General features: G+C 59.8%; 2 protein-coding genes across 6 annotated transcripts in view; one reads left to right on the top strand and one right to left on the bottom strand.

Moving 5' to 3' along the window:
* The first annotated feature begins 2643 nt into the window (after window positions 1–2643).
* On the top strand, window positions 2644–10503 carry DCAF15 (DDB1 and CUL4 associated factor 15). The gene is given in 14 exon segments (XM_025863234.2): window positions 2644–2809; window positions 4538–4635; window positions 4738–4873; window positions 5587–5693; window positions 5777–5916; window positions 6000–6170; window positions 8000–8220; window positions 8222–8435; window positions 8522–8613; window positions 8717–8845; window positions 8960–9045; window positions 9278–9382; window positions 9470–9585; window positions 9959–10503. Coding segments are annotated over 14 exon segments (1803 nt in total). The 5' UTR covers window positions 2644–2677; the 3' UTR covers window positions 10015–10503.
* A 79-nt stretch (window positions 10504–10582) lies between these two features.
* The window catches only part of RFX1 (regulatory factor X1), a 30893-nt gene continuing 16318 nt past the window's right edge, over window positions 10583–25157 (bottom strand). For 4 of the 5 annotated variants that reach the window (XM_025863231.2, XM_073887702.1, XM_025863228.2 and 1 more), the window contains 17 exons: window positions 24580–24696; window positions 23353–23448; window positions 22581–22964; window positions 21677–21771; window positions 18518–18902; window positions 16911–17092; window positions 15770–15889; window positions 15567–15682; window positions 15218–15336; window positions 15006–15115; window positions 14505–14656; window positions 14323–14420; window positions 13122–13271; window positions 12806–13014; window positions 12255–12408; window positions 12130–12175; window positions 10583–12020 (listed from right to left, as the gene is read on the bottom strand). In XM_025863231.2, the coding sequence (XP_025719016.1) occupies window positions 11851–12020; window positions 12130–12175; window positions 12255–12408; window positions 12806–13014; window positions 13122–13271; window positions 14323–14420; window positions 14505–14656; window positions 15006–15115; window positions 15218–15336; window positions 15567–15682; window positions 15770–15889; window positions 16911–17092; window positions 18518–18902; window positions 21677–21771; window positions 22581–22964; window positions 23353–23448; window positions 24580–24696 (2703 nt within the window). In that variant the 3' untranslated portion in view covers window positions 10583–11850. The remainder of the gene's footprint in view (window positions 12021–12129; window positions 12176–12254; window positions 12409–12805; window positions 13015–13121; window positions 13272–14322; window positions 14421–14504; window positions 14657–15005; window positions 15116–15217; window positions 15337–15566; window positions 15683–15769; window positions 15890–16910; window positions 17093–18517; window positions 18903–21676; window positions 21772–22580; window positions 22965–23352; window positions 23449–24579; window positions 24697–25157) is intronic. The other variant, XM_073887703.1, reaches the window with a different exon arrangement.

A 25157-nucleotide genomic window follows, 5' to 3' on the forward strand; every position in this document is an offset into this window, starting at 1 on the left:
TGCTTCTCCCTCTCCTGCTCCCCCTGCTTGTGCTCCCTCTCTCGCTGTGTCACTCTCTGTCAAATAAATAAACAAAATCTTTAAAATAAATAAATAAATAAAGATTTTGTTTATTTATTTGAGATAGAGAGAGAGTGTGAACATGAGGGGGGAGGGGCAGAGGGAGAAGCAGGCTCCCTGTTGAGCAGGGAGCCTGATGCAGGGCTCGATCCCAGGACCTCAGGACCATGACCTGAGCTGAAGGAAGACGCTTAACAGACTGAGCCACCCAGGAGCCTCCCCTGGGATGATAACGTTGATTACCTGGTTGAGGTAGTATCTGCCAGGTTTCTCCACTGTCAAGTTACTTTTTGCACTTTCCATACTTTTATTCCTTAGAAGCAAGTCACTAAATTAATCCGGTTCACACCTAACAAGGTGAATTAAGCTCCACCTCCTGGAAGGAGGAATATCAAACAATCTGTGGATATTTTTTTTTTTTTTTTTTTTTGAGAGAGAGAGAACGCATGTATGAGTGCTCGGGTAGGAGTGGGGTGGGGGTGGGGTGGGGAGGGGCAGAGGCAGAGAGAGAGAATCCCAAGCAGGCTCCACACCCAACATGGAACCTGAGGCAGGGCTCAATCCCACGACCCTGAGATCATGACCTGAGCCTAAATCAAGAGTCAGACACTTAACCTACTGAGCCATCCAGGTGCCTCTGTGGACATATATTTTTAAAAACCTAATAATTAATAAATATTTTAGAAGAGATACTTTTAGGGTAAGCAAATGTTGCGTTTCTCCTTGAAGTTTCACCCACTAATTTTAGCATTCATTGGTAGATCTTGCTTGCTGCAATTTTAACTGTGGTGTTTGTCTGATAATGATTTTTTATTTCCCTCATTCCTTCTATACTTATTAATTAGACATCTTCTATATGGAAGGGTGGTCTCTTTTCCCCTATTTTTATTCAATCATTTATTTATACCAGTATGGACTCATTGGTATTTATTTCTTTGGATCACAATGATCTTTTATTGTTAGGGTTCTTTTTAAGATTTTATTTATTTATTTGACAGAGAGATAGAGCACAAGTAGGCAGAGGGAGAGGGCGAAGGAGGCTCTCCGCTGAGCAGTGAGCTGGACGTGGGGCTCAATCCCAGGACCCTGGGATCACGACCTGAGCCAAAGGCAGCCGCTTAACCAACTGAGCCACCCAGGCGCCCCATTCGTTTTTTTTTTTTTTTTTAAGTAATCTCTTTACCCGACATGGGGCATGACCTCAAGGCCCTGAGATCAAGAGTTGCATGCTCTACCCACTGAGCCAGTGAGGCACCCCATGGATCACAATGATCTTTTAAATCTCATAGCAGATTCCATCATCTACTAAAAACCTTCCAGAGACTTCCCTTTCTGCTTAAGAGTAAAATCCAACTATCTTGCTTACCAACACTCCCTGCCTGGTTTCCCAGTCCTTATCTGTCTTCCTTGGTTATGTTTTTTCCTTGCTCATTCCTGCTTTGGCCCAACTGGCCTCTTTGTGGTCTCTCAGTCATGCCACCCTCATCCCTCTGAAGGCTTTGTCTTCGCTGGAATATTTCTCTTCCTCACCTGCACAGGGCCCCTCTCTGACTGTCCCGGGCAGCCTTCTTTCTTCCCTTTGATTTCTAATCCTACCTGAAATTAGGTAACCGAATTCTTACTTCCTTGTAAATCTATTTCCTTGTTTATCACCTGTCTTGTTCACCAGCGCCTAGACCATAGTAGGTGCTCAATGAATGCATGAGGCTGGAAGAATGTGAAGAGCAAGATCCATTCACTTCCTCCCTGATTATAGTCACAGTTGAGGTATACGCATGTCAGGTACTCAGGAGCACTACCCTGTAAGGCTCAGTTTCATCCTGTGTAAAATGGACATAATAAAAGGACCTATCTGCAAAACTGTTGCAAAGATTAAAAGAGCAAACGCCACATGAAGACGACACTCCTAGCAGACATTCAACAATTATTACTGTCATCTGTAAAATGGGCACAACAGCGATCTACTACATAGAATTTTTGTAAGCTCAGAACCATGTCTAGTACATGTAAAGTGCTATATAAGCGATCGATGCTATCATCCATCATCATCATCATCATCATCATCATCCCACCAGGCCGCCCCCAGCCCATCTGAAAGATGTTTTCATTTAATCTCATTTTTTTTTCTTTGGCAAAGCCCTTTCCTCGGCCTGGCCGGGTGGCCCCAGGATACTCGCCAGGCCTCTGTTTATCCGGATAGGGCGCTGTGGGGACTCCGGCCGGTGTGAACTGGGGGCTCCGATCGCCCCGCCCACGGGCCTGGACCGCCCGCGGTCTCCATGGAAACCCACCAGCCACAGGGGGGCGTGACGCCGCCGAGAGGGATAGGGGCCTTCGCCTATCCGGTCAAAGTCATCTCGGCAAGGGGCGCAAACGGGGCCTCTGATGGGTGCGTCCTTGCGGAAAGGCGGGAATACGGCGGCGAACCACGGGGGTTGTACCATCTCTACCAGTCAAGGGCCGAGGTGGCTATGATGGACAGGCCTAGCGGGAAGAGGCCCCGAGTGCGGGCTTTCACCCAACCGACCGGCCTCAATGCCGAGAAAGGGCCAATGAGGAGGCGGCGGGGGTGGGACGAAAAGGCCGGTTGCTCCGGAAGTGGAGGGAGGGGGTGAAAATGGCGCCCAGCTCGAAATCGGAGCGGAACAGCGGGGCCGGGAGCGGCGGTGGCGGCCCCGGGGGCGCCGGGGGGAAGCGGGCAGCGGGGCGGCGGCGGGAGCACGTCCTCAAGCAGCTGGAGCGGGTCAAGGTAAGGCCTGAAGTCTGGGAGGAGCGCGCCGGAGGGTGGGGAGATGCGACGAGGGAGGCGGAGGGAGGGAGGGCGTTCGCGGGGTGAGGGGTTGGGGGCGGAGCCCCGGGGGAGGGGGCTCGGAGGAAGGGGGGCTGGGCGGGGCCCAGGGGAGAGGGCTTGGATGGAGGGGGCTGGGACGGGAGTTTGGATGGAGGGGGCTGGGGGCGGGGTCCTGGAGAGGGGGCTCGGATGGAAGGGCTGATGGGGGTGGCCGAGAGAGGGCTTGGGTGGGAGGGGGTCGCTGGAGGAATAAGGAAGAAGGGGGCGATCCAGGGTCAGACTCATTTTTCCAAAACCCTGCTCCCATGGCCCCTCCGTTATGGAGCCTTCCCGCCCCCTTGGCGGAGCCCCTGGTACCGGCTTTGGGCTTCCTCTGCCTGGTGTTCCTCTCTGTGTCCCGGCTCTGACCACACGGGAGCTGGGAGTTCCTGTACCTGTGTCCGCCTCCCCCATTGAATGGGAGGGACCTCCTTGGAGAAAGCCTGGTCTTTCCCCTCAGATTGGGAGCTCCCTGAGCAGGGCTCTGTCTTCTCCATCAGACAGTAAACTCACAGCGTGCCAGCATATATCTCCCGCATCAGTTCGGGAGCTCTGGGAGGGCAGACACGTGAATCTGTTGTCAGGTCAGCAGCAATCTGGGCAGAACTGTATCCCTGTGGATAGGGGGAGCACCTTCTCCATTAGGCTGGGGACTCCGTGAGGGCAGCTCTGTGTCTCCTCCTTTTGACGAGGTCCTGGGGCAGGGACAGTCTCCGCCTTCAGCCTGGTTGTTCCCTGGGTTGGGCTGTGGCTCCACCCTTAGCTTGGAAGCTCCCTGGATAGGGATTGTGTCTCCACTGTCAGCCTGGGCCTCACCAACAGGGCTGTTCCATCAGACTGGGATCCCCTTGAGGAGTGGGCTGTCTCCCCCATCTGCTAGGGAGCTCTCCAGATAGGTCTCTTTCCCATCAGACTGTATTCTCTTAAGGGCAAGGCCAAGTATCTTACTCAGACTGGGCTCTAGGACTCAGGGTGCTCTCTGATGCCCTACTACGCAGCTTGTGCCCGCCTGCCCCCCCCCCAATCCTTCCTTGAAGTTTTTGGGTTGAGGGAGTTGGTTAGAAGGCGGCTAGATTAATTGAGAAGGGGGAATTGGGCAGGAATTGGAAGGTCGCTGGTCAGCCCCACTGTTCTGCCTCAGTGGGTCCCCAGCTGAAGCCAAGGCCGTCCCAAAGGTCCTGAGCACCCTTTGTGTAAGTTAGTGGGTCAGGGACAGGTGAGCTCAGTTGGTCAAGCCTCCTTTGGCGTTGAGGACACCCACAGGTCAGTGCACCATGAAGCAGCCTTCAGGAAGTCAGCCAGTGGCCCATTGTGACCAAGGGTGAATGGGGAACCTTCCTGGGGGTGGGGGGTGATACCATTGCTGGTCCTTAGAACCTGGGTGCTTGGGCAAGAGGGGCTCTGAGGCTGGAGAGATGTGGGGCCAGGAGGGTGGCATGGGTCCCTGGTGGAAGGGGAGGCTCAGGTGAGGCCCAGCTGATCTTCCCCAGCTATTCCGACCTTCCAGAGCTTGGACCACTCTTGACCATCATGGTTATTAGGAAGTGGGCCTATGTGTCTGGGCCAGACCTTGGGGGTGCTAATCTGCTTTAGGTGGGGGGGGTGGTGGTGATGGTACCTCATGAGCCAGGGCCACCCCTTCCCCAGATCAGTGGGCAGCTCTCCCCTCGCCTCTTCCGGAAGCTGCCGCCCAGGGTCTGCGTCTCCCTCAAGAACATTGTGGACGAGGACTTTCTCTACGCAGGGTGAGGCTGCGTGAGGCTGGGCTGAGGTGGGGGAGGTGGCGGGGGAGCTGGGCGGAGGCGGCAGACCGGTCCTGACCTGCTCTTCTGCCCCCACCCCCACAGACACATCTTCCTGGGCTTTTCCAAGTGCGGCCGTTACGTTCTCTCGTACACCAGCAGCAGCGGGGACGATGACTTCTCCTTCTACATCTATCATCTCTACTGGTGGGAGTTCAACGTCCACAGCAAACTCAAGCTGGTAGGGCCGGGCCCAGGGCTGGGCTTTCCCTTCCGGCAGCATGACCAGCAGATCACAGCACCCCCGTGAGCCTCAGCTTTCTCGTCAGTAAAGTGGAGAAATTCTACTCCAAGGGTCATTGTCAGTATTCCGTGTATTTGGTCAAACCACATGCAGTTGCCGTTTTTATAGTTGAAAGTGGGTAGATAGTGGCACTTCCGTGTGGTTCGACTCAGCAATCGTGCCTGTCTGAGAAGGACATGGCAGGCTCAGGCCAGGTGGGACCCGGTAGCTTTGCTAGCCCGTTCGCTTAACCCTGACTTTGATTCCTTGACCGCCCCCTTCCAGAAGGTGAGTGCAGTTACCCCAGTTTACACATGAGCTCGGAGAGGTGAACAGGTTTCAGGGTGGATTGGGTGTGGAACTGATGTGTCTGGCAGAGTCCCCTTTCTTGGGGCAGGGCTCTCCTCAGCTTCCGCCTGTGCCAGGCTGGCCTCCCTGGTTCCCCTCCTCGTAAGGGGAGCCTCCCCAGCCTGTCCTCAGGAAGGCGGAGGGGTATGGTATAGGAGCTGCTTGGGACTCCCTGGCTCGAGCCACCCCCTTCCCCAGAAAGGGTGCTCCTGCCAGCTCAGCCCCAGCTCCGATTCTAGCCCAGCATGGTGCAGCCTCGGGTCCCCTACGCCCCCCCACCCTACCCGCTATGACCGCATACCGACCCTGAACCTGCTGCTCAGGTCCGGCAGGTGCGGCTCTTCCAGGACGAGGAGATCTACAGCGACCTGTACCTGACCGTGTGCGAGTGGCCCAGCGATGCCTCCAAGGTCATCGTCTTCGGCTTCAAGTAAGACTTGGGGACACGGAAGGCCTGGGGACCCGGGGAGGGTGGGGCGTGGACCAGGTTGCTGAAGGAGTGCCGGCCCCCAGCACCCGCTCGGCCAACGGGATGCTCATGAACATGATGATGATGAGTGACGAGAACCACCGAGACATCTACATCAGCACTGTGGCCGTGCCGCCACCAGGCCGCTGCGCCGCATGCCGGGAAGCCAGCCGGGCCCATCCAGGTGAGTGGCTGGGGGCCTCGGGGTGCGGGCTGCCTCCCTGTCCCAAGGCCACGAGTGAGCCCGCGGGGCATGTGTTGCTACAGGCGACCCGAGCGCGCAGTGCCTGCGGCACGGCTTCATGCTGCACACCAAGTACCAGGTGGTCTACCCCTTCCCCACCTTCCAGCCTGCCTTCCAGCTCAAGAAGGACCAGGTGGTGCTGCTCAACACCAGCTACTCTCTGGTGGCCTGCGCCGTCTCAGTCCACTCGGCAGGTAGGCCCCCCGGGCTGATGATGGGCCTGGCGCCTGCTGGAATCTTCAGAGCCCCCAGTCCCCTGACCCCGAATGAGGTCTGGAGAGGCGAAGTCCCCTGTCCGAGGTCACTCGGCTGGAAAGCGGGAGTACGGACTCCAAAGCTAGCCATGCTCCACCCCAGCTCTGTCTGCCGGCTCTGCCTACACCTGCCTCCAGTAGCCACTTGAAAGTGGCTTGCGTGATTAAGGAACTGAGTTTTTAATTTCAGTTAATTTTAGTTGAGTTCAAACAGCCACACGTGGCCGTGGCTACCATGCTGGGTGGCACAGTGCTCTTTTCAAAAATTTAAAATTTCAGGGAGTTGTTAGTGGACAGATGGCTGTCCTATGTCTTTGGGAATAGAAAAAGTGCCAGTGGAGATCACAAGGTGATGTCCCTTGACAAGGTGGCCAAAGTTAAGCTGGATGATGCTACCGGCTGGTGGTGATGTGCGGCCCCGGGGCCTCCCCTGCACTCTCGGGGCCGCAGGGCAGCAGTGTGACCACAGTCCTGCACCTGGGCATGTCCAAGGCTTTGGGGGCTGCCTGCTGTCCATCCCTGGGGATCAGGGAGGTGGGACAAGGCAGGTATTCTCTTGGATCAGCAGCCCCAGTTGGGTGCCCCAGCATGCATGTCCCTGGAGCGTTGCCTTAAAGATGTGCTCCGATGCAAGAGAAACGGAAGGAGATCTATAACCAGATAATGATACCACTCACATATAAATTAAAAATGTTCCGATTTTGCAAGAACCCAGTCAAATGAAGAGACCCCCGCTAACTACATTAAAATGGTTGCCCCTGGGAGAGGGAGGGGAGCGGATATGAAAAGAGAATTAAATGTATATAACTGAGCCCCCACATCAACAAGGGCCAGGATGCCTTGTCCCCAAGCCCATCCAGGGGCCTCCTGACCCTGGCCGCCTGAGCCGCTGTGGGCAAGGCCCTGGCCCTCGTCAAGCTGTGAGCCCCCAACAAGCCGGGCCTAGCTGAGGCCCATACCCCCCGGACCTGTGGCTATGGGTCCCTGTAGGAAGGGCCATGTGGGACACGACTCAGCTGTGCGCGTTCAAGGGTGAGGGGGGCACTGTCACCCATGTCTGTCACCTCACCATTTACACAGAAGGGGAGTGAGTTTTGTCCCCGCTGGTGGACAGCAGCGCATTGGTTCGCATTGTGTTGCCGCGTGACCTTGCGCAAGTTTCTCTCTGAGCCTCTCTGAGCCTCAGTCCTTCGTCTCTGAACTGGGAGGACATGGCCCCCACCCTCCCAGGATTGATTGTGGGGGGTCCCACGGAGGTGGTGCCCAGCTCCCGGTGCTGCTCGTTGAGTGCGTTAGGGCTGTCCGTGCTGCGCCCACATCCCCCAGAGGGGGGGACCGGTCCCTAGTCAGGCAGAGACACATGGAGGCCTGGGATTTGGCTGCTGTGTGCCCAAGCCAGTCAGCTCCCGTTGGGGAGGATGCATGGCTGTGTAGTAAACTTCGCTTTTGTCACTGTCAGCCCCCCAAGGGCAGGGAGTTTTGTGTCTTATTTGCTCATGTCCTTAGTGTGTGGCATTTGGTAGATGCTCAAAACTAAAGCTTGAACGAAAGTGTTGCTTATGTCCACGCGTGCATGTGTGTGTATAAGGCCTTTTTCCCTTCTGAGTGTTTCTGACTGATCTTTCAACATAGGTAAGTCTTGTAGAAGGGTCTCCTCAAGGTGGATTTCTAAGAACAGCCCCCCGGGGCGGTGAGGGCGGTTGGCAGTGTCCTAAACTTGACCTCGTCTGTTGATCACCCCCCACCTCCCTCTCTGGTTTTTGTTCCAGGCGAGAGCAGCTTCTGCCAAATCCTGTATGACCACACCACCTGCCCCCCGGCCCCTCCCAGCCCCCCTGGGCCCCAGAGCCCCGAGGTGCCCCCCGCCCTCCCCAGCCCCTGCCCTGAAGCGGCCCCCGCCCGGCCCCCCGGGGCCCCCGAGCCCTCGCCCGCCGTCGCCAAAGCCAAGGAGTTTGTGGCCGACATCTTCCGTAGGGCTAGAGAGGCAAGGGGGGGGGGCCTTGGAGGAAGCCCGGCCGCCCCCCTGCCCGGGGCCATCGGGTAGCCGCTGCCGTCTGCCCTCGGAGCCCCTGGCCCCGGGCGGGGAGGCGGCACCCCGAGACAGCCCCCCTGCGGCTGAGGCGCCCGCCCCGGAACCTGGCTACGTCAACTACACCAAGCTATACTACGTGCTGGGCTCCAGCGAAGGGACGGAGCCGGAGGACGGTGAGCCGGGAACCCAACCCAGCGGGCAGGGCCGCCACCCCCTACCCCCCGCCCCCTACCGCTACCCCCACGTCCTGTTCCCTTAGAGTTCGAGGATGACAAGATCTCCTTGCCCTTTGTGGTGACTGATCTCCGTGGCCGTAACCTGCGGCCCATGCGGGAGCAGGCCGCTGTCCAGGTTGGTGCCAGTGGGGGGTGGGGTGGGGGGGTGGGCGGCCCTCCCCCTGGGGAGTCTGCGGGGGTGGCAGTTGAAGCAGCCCTCCCCGGCCCACTGCCCACAGGGTCAGTACCTGACGGTGGAGCAGCTCACACTGGACTTTGAATACGTCATCAACGAGGTCATCCGCCATGATGCCACCTGGGCCCACCAGTTTTGTTCCTTCAGTGACTATGACATTGTCATCCTGGAGGTGGGCCCCGGGGAGGGGGACAGGGCGGGCCCAGGGCCTCTCTGTTCTGGGCGTCACCTCAGTAGCTGTCCCTGTCATCGCTGCCCCTTCACCGCCACCACCCCCCCCCCCCAGGTCTGCCCGGAAACCAACCAAGTCCTCATCAACATCGGCCTGCTGCTCCTGGCATTTCCGTCCCCCACCGAGGAGGGCCAGCTCCGGTGAGCGAGTGGGAGCAGAGATGCCCCTCATCTGCACGGCAGGAGGCCACGCTCAGCTCCTTCTGCGGGGGTGGGCGAGTTGGGACGGGAGATGACTTCCCCTGCCCCCCAAAACCTGGACCGCGCACTCCATTACTGCTCCAAAGACAGAAGACCCTCAGGGTCGCCCGGGTCCCAGCTGAGGGACCCATTGGTCCCATCCCTTTCTCCTTTGCCCCCCACCCCACTGCAGACCAAAGACGTATCACACCAGCCTCAAGGTGGCGTGGGACCTCAACACGGGCATCTTCGTGACAGTCAGCGTTGGCGACCTCACCGAGGTCAAGGGGCAGACCAGGTGAGGTGGGGCCGGGGCCGGGGGCCGGGGGCCGGGGGCCGGGGTGCGTGGCCTGGGTGATGAGAGCCCTCACCCCCTTGCCCTCAGCGGCAGCGTCTGGAGCTCATACCGCAAGAGCTGCGTGGACATGGTCATGAAGTGGCTGGTGCCGGAGAGCAGCGGCCGCTATGTCAATAGGATGACCAACGAGGCACTGCACAAAGGTGGGCCCTGTGACCCGATGACGGTCAGGACCGAGGCCCTTCTCTGGTGCCATGCCCGGCCTAGAGCACGTGCGGATTCCTCAGTGTTCCCGAATGGAGTCTGCTGGCCGTGCTAGTGGAACTAGAGTGAGGGGAGGGCAGGCTCGGGGAGGACCGGGCAGGTGTGGCACCTGGGGACCCCCAGCCAGTGCATACACTCATTCAGCAGACCTCTACTGGGAGGCCGCCGGTGGGAGGCCCGCAGGATAACTCAGCAGGGTCGCTGCCTTCTGGAACCTTGTGGCCCAAATCAAGTCAGGGAAAGAGGCAGGCCCCCTCCCCTCAGCCTGGGCCTGTACAGACTCCATGGCTCCCTTCTGACCCTTCCCTGCAGGGTGCTCACTGAAGGTTCTGGCAGACAGTGAGCGATACACGTGGATTGTGCTGTGAGGGCCCGGCCGTTCTGGACACTGACTCCAACTACCTCCGTGGCCTGGGAGCCGGCCGCCTTCCTGGCAGCCTCTCCCCGGCTGGCCGGCCGACCGATGACCTGCCGACCGACGAGACGACCGACTGCCGGGGCCGGCACTCGTGTTAGGCTGCGGGGAAGGGGGCTGGGCGGGGCAGCCCCTGGTGGCCTGAGAGTCCGGACGCTTCTTATTTATGCCTATTTAAGTTGGGAAGGGGCAGAGGGAGGGAGCCCCCTGCCCCCCCCAGCCTCAAGCGCCCACCTTCACCCTGCGCTGGGCACAGGCCCTTGCTCTCTGTGCATCTGCCCCTTTCCTTGGCTACAGGTGTGGACATTGCCCCCCAGGGAGGCCGAATGGACCCCCTTTCCCTGCCCGCCCCAGCCTCCCCCCGCCTGAGGTGGCACACCTCGTGGCCATCCCCTCCCCCACCCGTCGTTCCCCTTCATGTAATAAATGTTTTATTTCTGAACTTTGAACTCCCCCTTACTGCCGCTCGAGGCCCAGTCAGAGCCCCGGCCCCAGGGCCCCGCGACTCAGCAGCAGCCACATAGCACAGCGGAATTTATTGTGTTTTAAGAAAGACTACAAAAAGGTAGAAAACAGCTCGGCACACTAGACTACCACACGCGTGGACACTTTCACGGCCAGGAGGGGGGGAGCCCCGAGGGAGTGGGGAGGGGACATGAGGGGCCACCCCAAAAGCTGTAGCACGCGGAGCACACAAAATAGTGATTTTTATACAATAGGTCCGATCTTTTTTTGTCTTTTTTTTTGTCTTTTTTTTTTTTTTTTGCTTTTTGCCATAAACATCTATCTCACAGGTTGAAGACACTGAGAAAACCGGAACAGATAAGGCCATGATGGTTGGAAAAAAACCAACAAGTTACCAACTCCGCTCAGGCGGCTCACAAATCGCACAATAGTCATGTGGGGGGCGGGTCGCACTGCACGGAGGAGAAGCACAGTCTCCCGGGAGAGAAGGAGCACAGAGGTTCCATTACAAACCAGAGGCGGGTGGCCTGGGACGCCGGGGTCTTGGATCTGAGGGAACCGAGCCCCCAGCCGGGGCCGGGACAGGCGCGGGCACTTCTGGGCCCCACTGCCAGCAGCAGGCCCCTCTGGACTCCCACGCCCAGCCCAGCCTGCTGCTCTTTGGAAGCTGGAGGCCGTGCCCCTGGCCGCCCTCCCCTCAACCAGGCCGGGACAGTGCCCTCCTCGAGGGCTGCGGGGCAAGGGAGGGCCCAGCTCTGGAGAAGATGCGACACCCACGGCTTTAATTGCACTTATACCAAGGAGTGGGGAGCGGTGGGGTTGCTGGGGGAGGGGTCCCGGGGCTGCTGCTGACAGTGGGGGTCCCCAGGTGATGCCCACCTGTGCCCACCTGGGGCTCAGGGTTGGGCCCGGGACAGACTGTGCAAAGCCAGCGAGCTGAATAAGTTAACAGTTCCACAGGGGAGGGGGGCCTGCCTGCCTGCCCCCTGGGGTGGCGGGAGGGTGGGGCTGGGGGAGGGAGATGCTGAGGCCTTCGGGGCCAAGGAGCCTAGCTGGCTGTCCCATGGGGCACCTGGGCACGGCGGCGGGTTCCTTAAGGCACGTCTTTTGTGTCAGTTTGCAGCTGCGGCTCCGCCCGGCCCTGCGATTGTGCCGGCCCCACTGGGGGCAGGGACCCCCTAGTCTTCCCTGTCTTGGCGGCCCCCTCCCGGCCCGAGGCTGGAACGGTGACAGCGAAGCCACAGAAGCTGTGAGGGACCCTGGCGTGGATGGGCGGTGGGGGCGGGCGGGCGGGCGGGGAGGCGGGGCGGGGGAGGCCGCGGGCTTAGCTGGAGGGCAGCGCCTGCACGAAGAGGCCACGCGCGTCTGTCCGTGCCAGCTTGGCCGGCGGCTCCAGAGCATCAGGGCCCAGCGCGGGCGACTCGCCGCCGGCCGCCAGCGAGATGTCCTGCGGCAGCTCGTCCTCGCTCTCCTCCTCCTCTTCCTCCTCCTCGTCTGGGGCACACAGAGCAGGCCCGACTCAGCGTGGCGTCTCCTCCATCCCCACCGCCCCGTCTGCCGCTCCTTGGGCCGGGGCCCACGCTAGGGGACACGCCCCGCCTACCTTTGTCCGGGTCAAGGGGGTTCAGCGAGGTGGTCAGGTTGGCGAACTGCAAGGAGGCAAGACAAGGGGTGAGGGTCCCGCCGAGGGGCGCCCCGCCCGCCCTCTCAGCGCCCCGCCGCGCGCACCTCGCCCATGACGGCGATTGGGGTCTCGCCCTTGGCCTGGGCCACGCGGTGCTCGATCAGGTAGTACATGTACTCGTCGTAGAGCAGCCGGATGAGATGGAAAGAACCAAAGCTGGCAGCGCTGCGCAGGGTCAGGTCCCGGATCACCATGGAGCTGTGGGCGGCGGCGGAACGGAGGCCATCAGGCCCGGTGCCGCCCCTCGCCAGCCTTCCGTGCCTCAACGACCCCCCCTCCGCCCAACACGCGCCAGCAAGCCCTGCTATCCCGGTCCGGCCCCGCCCTGGCTTTCCCAAATGCGTCCATCAGTGAGAGCATAGGGTCCTCACCCCGCCCACCGCCAACAGGGACCTCCGCCCTGGTGAAAGGGAACCCGAGCCACAAGGAAGCGGGATCTTCTCTGGTCCCAAATCCTGCAAGGAGGCGGGGCCTCCCCGATCCCATTTTGGCCGGCCCCCCGCAGAGGAGGAGCCGCCCAGAGGCCCCGCCCCCAGAAGGAGGGCCGCCCCGCCCCTTCCCGCCGGGATCTCGCGGAGGCGGAGCCAGAGCGCACCTGTAGAAGGACCACTTGAGGAGAAAGAGCTTGGCGGCCTTGGGGAAGCCGGCACTGCCCTGGTAGGGCTTGAGCACCTGGCTCACGACGCCGTCCAGCCAGGCCGCCCACTGCTCCAGTGAGTTCTGCTGCTGCAGGGTCACCTTGAAGTCCTGCTCCAGCCGCTGCACCACGCGGTCCTCGCAGCGGCACACCCACGAGGCCTGTTCCTGGAGGACGGCCGGCAAGTGCCCGCGGCTCAGCCGCCGCCCCGGGGCCGCACAGCCCTCACCCGCGCCGCGCCGCGCCGCGCTCACCGGCCCTGTCCTGCGCTCACCTGCACGTTGGCGAAGTCCACGCGGTTGAGGTCGCTCAGCATCTGGTTGATCTGCGCGGTGTTCTGCAGCACGGCGCGCGCTGCCTGCGCCAAATGGTTGAGCGACGTGTAGCGTCGCAGTGTCTGCGCGAAGGCGCCGGCCGCTGCCACCTGCGGGGCCGGATGTGGCAGGTGGCGGATGTGCGCGTGGACGGTGCGCTTCCCCCCTCCCCCCATCCCCTGCCCCATCCAGGGCAACTTCTCTGAGCCTTTCCTTCTCCTAAAAGGGAGGGATGTACCTCGTCGCTTTTGTTGGGAGATCAAGCGGTCGAGATTTTCAAACTTCGGGTGGGCACCCGAAGTACGGGGCAAAAAAAAAATTTTTTTTTCAATATAATGTGTCTGACCAGCATTATTATTATTTTTTAATGAAAGGACGCAAGAGAAATTCTCAGAGGGCACTGCCCGGAATGTCAGGTTAGGGAAGGTGGGGTGTTGTCCATCTTGGTCATTGCTGTGCTCCCAGCATGGGGAACCATACTGGCACACAGTAGACGCTCAATAAATGCGTGCTGAATAAATGAATACATTTATTCATTTTCTTCACTGGATCTAACTTCTACTCCTTCCACCTCTCCACTCCTCACCCCCTGTCCAGTGCACCCAGGAGTAATGCTTCAGATGCCCAGTTCCATATAACTGTCTCCACATTTTAAAGACAATGAAAACCCCCTTTTCTTCCTTTTATTTTTATTTTATTTATTTTTCTTCCTTTTCTTCCTTTTATTTTTTTTGCTCAAGAGCAAGCACATCACATCTAATTCCTCACATCAGAGTAGTAAGTGAATATGCAGCATTGATGAAGAGGGCTATTATTATTCTGTTCCCTTATAAATGTTTTTTTTTTTGCTTCAGCTGTCTGAAAAGAACTACTTCGAGTTGCATTTGGTTTTTATTTTTTAAGATATCATATTGTGTACAAAAACACCACAAAGGGGTTGTGTTTCAGAAGTGGGTACCTGAGGAAGCTGGTTTGTTCCTAAAGCTCACTCTGAGGGAACACGCGTGGGGACAAATCCTATGGCCTCTATCAAGGAGAGGAGACCAAGGCCCCCAGCCCTCAGTTCCACAGCCAGGTGGCAGGATCTGGGCTGTGCACCCAGGCTGACCGCTCAGCCCCCTCCCCGTGAGCCTGTGCCCAGAAGCCCCTTCACACCCTCACCTTCACACGCAGCATCTCCTCAGGGATGTTCACCATAGCATGGGTGAGCCAGCTCTCCAGGCTCTTGGCAAAGTTCCGGATCGCTTGGGTCAAGGCACCTGCGGGTGGCAGCAGGGGCTGATCAGGACTGTGGTGGGTGGGGATGGGGAGGGCAGTGGGGGGGTGGGCTGTCCTGCACTCACTGGGAATGGGCCGCAGCACGTCAGGGATGAGGATCTCCACCAGGCCCTGGTACAGCACGTTGTCACAGTGCTTGGTCCACTGCAGCACTGGCTCAAACTTGGAGAGGAGCACCAGGCTGGCCTTGGGCAGCCGCTTCTCAGCCTCATCATGCCTGTGGACACCCACCCCACCCCCGAGGTCAGGCTGACACGGGCCCCGATGCCCCCGGGGTCAGATGGGGATCTTATACCTTGCACATCGGGCACAGGCACCCACCCACTGCAGGGAAGAAACGGCTTAGCGAGGCATGCTATCCCAAGCACTGAGTGTCAGACTGATACACAAGCACTGAAGTGGGGGTCAGGAGGTCATGTGCACCCCACAAACTGTAAGGGGTCAGGCAGATACCCCCCTTCCACCTGAGGTCCGAGGTCTGGCTACCCCAGCCCTGGGCGCTGACTCTCACCGTGCCCGCCCCCCTTTCCCCCCCCCCCCTCCCCCCCCCCCCCCGAGGGACTCACACAGCCAGCGGAGGCGCCTCGTTGGGCTGGCTGAGGTTGTACCTCCAGAAGGTTTTCCACAGCGTCTCCACCAGGGTGAACTGTAGGTTCACCATGACGTCGACAATGGCCTGTTGGGGAGGCTGGGATGCTCAGGGACATGGTGGGGGTGAGAGGGGGGGGCGGGCAGCATGGCTTTCCCTCGCCCCTGCCCACTCACCCAGCTGCCCTACCTCACAGTGTTCCCGGTACAGGACCTGAAAGGCCTTGATATCCCCGGGCCCGATGCCCTCGGGGAGCACTTTGCCCTGGAGGTCAAGCTCTGAGAAGTCAGGGAGACTCCTCGAGGCATCTGGAGGCAGGAGGGGACACCATGAGGCCCTTTATCCTCCACCTGCCTGCCCCCCTCCCAAGGCTCTCCCTGGGATCTTATCAAGTTGTCACTTTCCTCCCAAGCAGGGGTCCCCCCCTGGGCAGTGGGGAATGAGGCAGCTCCGGGAAGGCAGATGGAACCAACTGCACGCTCTCCAGAGGCCTCAGACCCCGGCCCGGACGCCGCCCCATGGGCCAGGGTGCTCTCACCCAGGAACTGCTGGTACTGCTGGACCTGGGCGCTGATGTCGGACAGCCCGGTGGCCTGCTGTGGCCCCACGGCCACACCGTTGGTCATGCCCTCCATCTTCTGGATGGGCTTGAGCCTGGAGAAGGGGTGGGGTTGGGGCACTGAGACAGGCCAGCACGCCCCTCCCCACCCGCCAGCACAAGGTCCGGCTCCATCCTCCTACCTCTGCTTCTGCGAGAAGGGCTGGCCCCGCATGGCCATGTGCTGCTGGTCCTCCATCAGCCGCAGCAGGGGCGAGCTGGCTTTGATGCGCAGGCCGTAGTAGTGGTATTTGGAGTTGCCCCTGAGAGGGAGGCAGAGGCTGAGAACTGGGCTGGGGGGCCTCCAGTTGTCCACTGGGGACCTTCACATCACACCTGCCTCCCCCTGCCTGGAGGCCAAACAGCCTGGGGCAAGACCCATGTTCCACGGAGCCAGGGGTGCTGTGCTGGGGAAGGGCAGGGGCTGTGGGTGTCAAGAGAGGTCCCCATATGCCAGCTGAGTTCTGAGAAGACAGGGCCAGCCTCTGGGCCACTCCTCGACCTCCGATCCTGACACGGGGCAGGAATCAGCAAGTACTTGTTGACTACTAGTTATAACAACTTGCCAGGCACTGTTCTGAGCACTTAGCATGTGCAAATGCCCGTGTTCCTTATCCCCGTCCTCTGAAGGGTGCTCCTGGCACCCTCCGGGGACAGAGGAAGAAACTGTGGCACAGAGAGACACAGTACTTTGCCCACGGGTTATGCACATGTAAGTGAATGAGGGGACACTTAAGCCGGGAACTGGACCCGAGAGAGAGGAGCAGGGCTCACCCCAGGGAGGTGTGAGGGTTGCAAAGAAGAAGAAGGGAAGGGTGGGTTCAGGGGATGGCCCCTTGTTCCTTCCCACATGAATTCAGACTTGAAGGCGCTGATTAAAGCACCAACCGTGTGCAGCTCCCGCACTCTCAAGGTACGTGCATCTCGGCACTGGAAGCCAGATCAGCAACGAGAAGCGACACAAAAGCCATGTGGGATGGTGCTCCGCGGTAAGGAGGGAAAGCAAGCAGGGAAGGGGGTGGTGGCGAGTGTCAGGGAGGTGGCAGGTGGGAAGGCTTCAGGTTCAGTTAAGGGGGCCGGGGACATTGGAGTAAGGAACCGGGGAAAAGTGCAGGAAGGAGAAGGCAGAGCTGGTGCAAAGGCCCTGGGGTGGGTGTGTGTGGCTGCCAGAGGCAGGGGCCAGTGGGGCTAGAGCAAACTGAGCGAGGGCATGAGGGTAGCCCCGGCCCTGGAGAACTTGGGGTGGGGGCGGGCCTTGTGGCTTCAGGGAGGTGGGTGGCCCACCTGGTGCCAAGCCGCCGGGTGCGCAGGCCCATGAAGACAGAGCGGATGAGCTTGCCGAAGGAGGCGGCGTTGACAGGCTCCAGCTTCTGCTCCTGGCAGTGCAGCAGGTAGTGGCAGTAGAGCGTGCTCCGCGGCAGGCTCACCCCCTCTGCTGTTTCATAGTTGTCCAGGAGCCACTGAACCTGCAGCCACACCGGGGACAGACAGCACCAGGAATCACTGCACTTCCTTGGGGACTCCCTGCGAAGGGCTCTCTGTACCTATTTCCAACTGTGATCCTGACACCACGGGGGTGGGGGTGGGGAATGGGACTGAACCTCATGGAATTCTCTAGAACTGCACTGTCCAATGTAGCTGCCACCAACCACATACAGCTATTTAATTTATACTGAGTGGAAGAAGCCAGTGTCAAAAGGTCATGTGGAGGATGATTCATAGAACATTCTCAGAATGACAGCATTATAGAAATGGGGAACGGATTCATGGTTGCTGGGGGTTAGGGATGCCGAGAGGGAGCAGGGCGGGGGTTACAATGAAGGGGGAGCAGGAGGGCGATCTTTGAGGCAATGGAACGGTTCTGCACCTTGACCGTAGTGGTGGTTTCCCAAATGCGTACCCATGATAAAAAGATATAAGTAGACAGCCACACTGTAGCAAGCCCAGTTTCCTGGTTCAATACTGTATTGCAGTGGGGTAACCGGGTTGGCGGGGGGCACAGGATCTCCCTGTACTATTTTTGCAACTTCCTATGAGTCTATGATTATATCAAAATAGTTTACAGAAAAACAAACGCAACTCAGTTCCTTGGTGACTCCAGCCACATTTTAGGTGCTCACTAGCCACACGTGGCCAGAGGCCTCTATACTGAACAGCACAGACAGAATATTTCCATCACTGGAAAATGTTCTACAGCACAGCACTGTTCTAGAGAAGCATGTTTGCAAACTTCGGGTAAGGACGCGTTACAGGGTCATGAAACCAGTTAGGTGGGTCACAGCCAGCATTTAAAAAAATAGACTAGAAGCCGGGCTGCATGGGTGTATAAGGGAGGAGGGTCTGCTTGCTTTCTGAGAAAGCTTCTGTCTTGATTATGTGGTCCAGGATGGTCAAAGGGCGGTAGTTCAAATCACCCCAGACCCCAAGCTCCAAGAGGACAAGGACCACCACGGGACCACCAGGCCCTGACCCATCCACAGTCACGAGCCAGTGAGGGGCCCTCCCCAAGCAACTGCATACAGCCCACGTCTGGGCAGAGAGAGGTCATCTCGCTGCCTTCCAGATGCACAGAGAACCTTGCTCAGGGCAGCTCCCTCCATGCTGGTGCCTGCCTCTCCCACCCCTTGCTCCATACCCACCATCCTCAGTTTTATACAGTCACAGGAGACAAGCCTCTTGGGGCACTGCTCTAACAGCTTCATACATGTTAGCTGAGGCCCAGAGAGGTGAGTAACTTGTCCGAGGCTACCCAGCAAGGATTTGATCCCAGAATATCTGCATCTGAGGACTCTGATGCAACGGTTGCGGTGGCTGATGGTGGCGACTGATCCCCCCCCCCAGCCCCCCTCCTCCCACTGCGGGCCTCTGCTGGGGCCCGAGTTGGTACTTACGGTGGCTGGCGAGGCACGGGTGGTGTGGGAGTAGGACTGGCTGGCACTGCCCAGCATGTAGCCGCCCTGGATCACATAGGTGCCCGCTCCGCCGCCGCCGCCGCCGCCCCCCCCGCCGCCGCCTCCCCCGCCGCCGCCTCCCCCGCCGCCGCCGCTGCCACCGCCGCCGCCGCCGCCGCCGTTGCTGGCCCCAGCCCCGCTGCTGGTGGAGCTGCCGACCACCTGGCCGCCGGACACGTACATGGGCACGGAGCCGCTGCTGACCACCGCCTGGGAGGTGGCGGGCGTGCTGACCTGGGCGGTGGTGCCTGCGGCCTCATAGTAGCTGGCGCCCGCTGTCTGGGTGTACAGCGGCGTCTCCGGGTAGGGGTAGGTACTGGAGCGGCTGAGACAGAAGCAGAGGGAGGAGTCAGAGAGCCAAGGGGTCCGAGGGTCCGACGGAGGGGGCTCCTGCAGGGCGGGGAGCGGGGAGCAGCAGCCCCCGGCGCAGCCAACAGTCAGCCGCCTATGCCGGACCAGGCACCCCCTCCCCAGTGCCTGGTGGGGCACAATTTCTCATTTAACCGTCCAAGTGGCCCCTGGCATGGGAGTCCACATCGCAGATGTGAAGCCAAGACAGAACGGCTAGGTCACTTGGAACAGGCCACACACTTCAGTCAATCCAAGAAAAAAAGACTGAGTACCTACTGTATGCTGGACACTGTTCTAGGCACTGCAGACCCAACGGTGGGTAAGACAGAGGAGGCCCTGCCTGGGGGTTAATGTGCTGGTGGGGACGCCAGAGGAGAAGCAAGCACGAAGGTCAATCAAGGGCACTGCAGAAGGCGGGCCATGCCCAGGTGGTAAATGAGGCAGGAAGGGGGTGCTGGAGAATGGGAGGGGGCTTCTATTTCTACATCCGGTGGCCACCCTGGGGAGCCACTCAGCGATGACTTTTGGAGTGCAGAGGCATGTCCCTTTGAGGCAGTGACATAGCGTGCCCTGAAGCCTTCTCCTCAGGCCATCCCGGGACCTGAGTCAGAGGATGCAGGCGTGAGGCTGAAGTCGTCGCAAGAGAGGGAAAATGGGTCCATCTTTAGAGGAATGTTAAGTGAAAGGTGACAGGATCCTATGGACGGGTGACAGAGAAAGAGGAAGGTCCTGCCAAAGAAGAAGCTCCAGAACATTCTGTCAGGTGAACGGAAGAGGTAGGGAAAAGTAAGGATCCAGACCAAAGCAGGGATTTCCGGAAGAGGGGGCGATGAGGCCCTATTTCATATCTCCGTCTGCATCCGTGGTGGTGGAGGCCCCATGGAGGGTGGCAGGTGTCTCACAAGACAGCGTGGGGCACAGTTTTGATTTCAGAGCCCTCTTTACATATTAGTGACTAAAAATAACATCAAATGTTAGAAATCCAAAAAGGAAGCAAGGCCTGCCTCAGAAGGCACTGTCGGAAGTCTCCTGAAGGAAGCAGGGGAGGGAGGCAGCAAAGAGAGGGATGGGGGGTGGGGGTAGGGGGGGATGGCGGGAGGCGTGGTCACCTAGGTGAGCCCCCTGCCTCATGGACACCAAGATGCAGCTCTTGATCAAAGCACCCTGGTCCACGTGACCATAAGTGGCACTGAGCGGCACCAGGCAGGGACCACAGATGGCCCAGCCCAGCCCAGCGCCCCACATGCAAAGCGCGCTCCAAAAATGTGGCTTCGGTAACTATTTGCTGAATGACTGACTGAATGTGTGCGTCTCTGGACACGGCCTGGACACAGCCACGGACAGAGGAGCAGGGCCTGTGGCTTTGGCCAGGGTGGGCACTCAGACTGCCGAAGGGCTGAGAACCCAGTAAAAATCCACCACAAGAGAGAGACAGAAGACACAATGCCGCTAACAACTTCGCACGGCAGAAGAATCTGACGGCAATGATGGGCTACGTGCGATCACACATACTAATCACGGAGGGAAGAATTCAAACAGAAGCAAAGGACAGATGCTACCAGGGGAGGCAGAAGGAGCCAGCATGGCACCACAAGGCCAGGGCTTGTGCCTCAGCTCTGCTTCTAACACCTCTGGAGGCCCTAGGGGGCCGCACTCTTTTCCGGAATGCCCTCTGTGCTCCCTACCCACTCTGGCCAACTGCAAGGCTAAGAGACTGGCAGCACCGGAAATAAATCAACAGAACTATGGGGTAGCTGGATGCCATGGACCATGACTCAGGTGCCAGGGTCATGCCCCCTGGGATCTGCCACAGCATCATGACTCAGGGACCGAGATGCTCTAGGAGCGAATCCCCAGCATCATGCCCGCATGGGACAGGGGTGGGGATGTAAGAAAAAAAAACCAACAACAGACAAATGTAAAGAAAACCAATGAAAACTTCCAAAAATTAAAACAACAATCACTTAATCCTGGAACTATTACTACAGACAATGGGAGGCGGAAGATGGTGTGCGGAGGGTCCTGGACAAGAGGGAACCAGAGCTGGCTCAAGGGCAGGCCTGGGGCATGGCATCTGCCCGGTGTGGCACACGGTCATGCCACAGTGTGTGTGTGCAGCGGCAGGGAGCAGGGGTCACCCCAGTGTCAGCCGGGTGGGCACTGGCTACGTCGTTCATGCTCCATCTGCACAGTGGGGCACCACGCAGCTGTTAAACAGGGTGACTGGGAGACCGTTCAGAGAAACTCGCAAGAGCGTCAAGATACACAGCTGGGGGAAGAAATAAGGGACAGAACACTCGGCCTGTTTCTGCACAAAAAAGGGGGTAGTTTCTATTCTCAGAGTATCTCTGGGAGGAAACAAAGAAACAGGTCACAGCACCCCCTTTGGAGCAGAGTTGGGGTCAGCAGTGAAGACTTCCTTTTCACTGTTAACATTCCCTCTTACTTAAAAAATTCTGTCTTGTAAAAATTAAATTTTCTTTTTCCTTTTCTAAAAACCAGGCCCATCTGACTCCAAAGCCCTAATTGATACTGGGATGCCTTTCCCAAGCTGTGAGGGTCCCCTCTGCTTTGCCCCTGCCAGATGGCTGCTGGCTATCCTTGGGAAGCACCCACCACCTGTCACCCGAGGCCCTGAAGTCTGGCTGGTCTGCTTGGGGCTCGGACTCAGGCCTCAAGTCCTAGCAGGGTCCTGGGCAGACCTAGGTCTCACCTCCTGTCCCCTCCCCCAGCCCTCTGCCCACTCACATGGCACTGGCCGTGTAGCTGGCGTCACCACCCTCCACATACTGCACTTGGCTGGAGTACACGTGTGGGACAGGCACCTGCTGAAGCTGCTGCACCTGGTGTGGGAGGAAGGGCACACAGAAGGTCAGGGGTGGGCCCACTCCTCTGCCTCTGTCTCTAAAGGGCTGGTGGCTGTCCAAGCTCGCAAGGACACCTGGCTCCCCGGCTGGAAGGTTGCATTTCTGGGCTTTCTGGACACATCCTGGACAGGGCCAGGGGTCAGAGACCCAGGGACTGCAGTCTCGGCCAGGGCTGGGGATCAGGCGAAGCTGTGTCAGGAGAAGCCGGGACTCTGTGCTTAGGCTGGGGACAGCAAGAGTGGGGCCTGAGGTGAGGAGGGCTGAGGGACCCAGAGTCCTACTGTGGGTGTGAATGTTGGACCCCAGGAGTAGAGCCAAGCACTGGGACAAGGCTGTCGCTAAAGCTAAAGTTAAAGCCGGAGCCTGAAACTACGTACAAACAGGGCCTCAGGGGTGGAGCCTGCATCAAGGGAAGGCTCCCTGTCTGCAGGGGCGGGGCCTGGAAACTAAGTACAGGATGTTAGGGGCGGAGTCAGAGGTCAGGGGTGGGGCCCCGGTTTGGGGGACGGAACCTGGAATGACTGACAGGGCCTCAGGGGCGGGACCTGAATTTCCCACCCCATCCCCCCACCCGTCCGTGGGAGCGGTGCCTGGGATCTGGAACCCGCCTTGGGGGTGGGGGTGGGGTCAGAGGCGGGTCCCCAGACTGGGCCGGCCAAGGTGGGGTTGAGGGGGCTTCAGGGCTTGCAGGGCCTGACGGGCAGCCCGGGGCCGGGCGCGGGCCGGGGCCGGCGGATCCCGCCCCCGCCCGCCCGATGCCCCCCGCCCGTACGTCCGCCACCTACTTTGAGGGCCGTGGCGGCCGTGCCGAACACTAGCACCTGGGGGACTCTCTGGATCCTGACCCTCTGGTCGGGGCTGGCTCGGGCCGGGAGCCCGGGCAGTGGCTCGAAGACCACTTTCTGCTGCGGCAGGAGCAGGTGCGGGGGCAGCACGCCCACCAGCTCCACCCACTGCTCGGCGCCCGGCTCGTAATGGGGCGGCGGCGGCTCTGGGCTGCCTAGCTGCGGGACCTCGCCGCTGCACGCGGGCGGGAGCGGCGGCGGCTCCGGGGCCAGCGCGCTCGGCCGGGGCCCGGGCGTGCGTGGCCGGGGCGGCGGCTCCGGCGGCGGCGTGGGCCGGGGCTCCTGCTGCTCTGCCTTCCTAGCGGGAAACTGACTGCCTGAGCTCTGGAGGACAAACAGAGACACTGGGGGGTCACCGGGGGCGGCCGCGGGCGGGGCGCCAGGCCTCCGCCGCCCAGCCCACCGGGTCGCTGAGCGCACCAGCAACCCGACAGGTCTCCCACCCGGTGTCTCTGGGAGGGGAGAATCCAGATCCCTCTCTTAGCAAAACCTGGGCCCTTGAATTGCCAGGTGCCCGGGGGGTGGGGAAAATGGGAAGGCTCCAAGACCGAGTCTGCAGCCCACAGCCCCAGGTGGAGCCTGGAGCGGGGCTGGGGCCCTTGAGGATCCCCAGCTCCATTCCCTCCCCGCGGCCTGAAGGGCCTGCACCCCTCCCCAGCCCAGCCCGGGCCCAGTCCCAGTTTGCCCAGAGGCAGATGGAGGAGACACGCACCTCTTGAGCCACGTGAACTGGCGGGAGCCCCTGCACTGTGAGCTGCTGCACGGGGCCGGCTTTGGGTGCCTGTGGAGTGGCTTGGACCACGGACCTCTGGGGAGGGAAAAGGCAGGTCAGACTGTGGTGACCGTGGTGCCCCTGGTGGCCCACCCATCCCCGAGTCCCCACCCCATGCCCACACGAACCCATGTAAGCGTCAGGGCAGGCTGGTGAGAAAGAGGCCACCATCCTGCAGCTTTTCCCTGCCCGCCCTTCACCGACTGCCTTTTAGGGGATTCATCGCTATGTTGACTCTGGGCACCCCGTTACTCATGTGAACAGAGGCTCATCAAAGTGAGGCCAACAGGAAGTGTCAGAACTGAAGCTGAACTTGGGTCTGAGTGAGGGAGTTCTTGCTGTCCCCCCCGTACTCTCTACATGGGTTATCCCACACCCCCACATCCATGGTGTTGCAGAGATCCTGATATCACCCTCAGGGCACACAGTCAAGGACAGAGGCTGGGGTGGGGTGGGGGGCTGGTGGATTAGAACTCAAACCCAGGCCTGGACGGTCAGAGGGTCTGTGGTACGCAGCAGGAACATCTGTGACTCCTTCAGAGTGACGTTTCTGCTTTCCTTTAGGGGAAGAGTCTATGGCTTTCATCTGGTTTTCCAAGGAGTTTGGAACCCCGCAACTTGAGTGATAACAACCAGATGCAGACACCCCTTGCCACTTAACCTGCTCCAGCTGCCATGACTGGCAGCTCAGAGCAATAGCCTCTGCGGGTCCCCAGAATCCACCCTGTAGTCTGAGGAAGAGCCTCTGCCCCTCCCAAAGGCTGGCCATGGATTTGGAGCTTGGGCCTCCCCCTGAGCTCCTTAGGGGTAAGCCAGGACTTGGCTGTGGGGCTTCCTCCAGGCAATTGGGCCCAAAGAGGCCAGGTTGTTTCTCAGAGTTTTCAGCGCCTGTCCAGCGCCCGGTGTTAGGTGCCACCTGTGAGGACCAGATTTCATCCCGCAGTAGCCCCGACCACCCTGCCCCCAGGCTCCCAGGGCAGAAGCCTATGTCCATTATTTAGACAAGGATGCTGAGTCTGGAGTGAGGTAGAGGCGCTTGCCAAAGGCCCGGGGGGCCTGCTGAGGCTGTACCCCCATCTGCTTGGCTCCCATAGACAGTCAAGGACGCTGCAGAGGCTGCCTGGCCAGGACCCCTTGCCCCAGCCACTGCCCGCCTCGGCCTGGCACCTCTTGGGTGACGGGGACACTCTGCTGAACGCCATGGACCTGCAGCTGCTGAGGCACTGTGCCCGTGGGGGCCCCAGCCGTCTTGCTGGAGGAGCTGTTGGCCTGCACCGGCGACCGCTGCAAGGGAAGGAGACACGGGGGCGTCGTCTGGGCACCCGGGCCCTGACAAAACCCTTTTCACGAGGGCTCTCCCAAGAGCTGTTTGGGGAGGGTGGCAGGCCGCAGAGGTCTTAACCTCCTAGGCTGGTAACTGGCCAAATCCCATGAATTCGAATGCCTAGTCCCTGCCCCGATCGCACCCAGGCAAAGGTGGGGATCCGGCCCAGAGGTACTGGTAGGGGGACCCATCCTCCCCAGCGACGATGGCCTCAGCTCAGAGGTCACCCGTTGCCTCCACAATCAGAGAGCCTGCAGCCCTGAGATGAGGAGGGGTAGGTGAGGGAATCGCGACTTAACAGATGAGGTTGCTAAAGCACAGATGGGAAAGGACGTCCCAAGGCCACACAGCTGAGTGGTAGCGCCAGGCACTGACCCCAGACTGGCTACAGGTCCCTGTTGGCTCTGGGCCATGCTGTGGC

This window comes from Callorhinus ursinus, unplaced genomic scaffold (assembly GCF_003265705.2).
Source record: "Callorhinus ursinus isolate GAN/ISIS: 27379988/994484 unplaced genomic scaffold, GSC_fseal_2.0 scaffold82, whole genome shotgun sequence".
Lineage (NCBI taxonomy): Eukaryota > Metazoa > Chordata > Mammalia > Carnivora > Otariidae > Callorhinus > Callorhinus ursinus.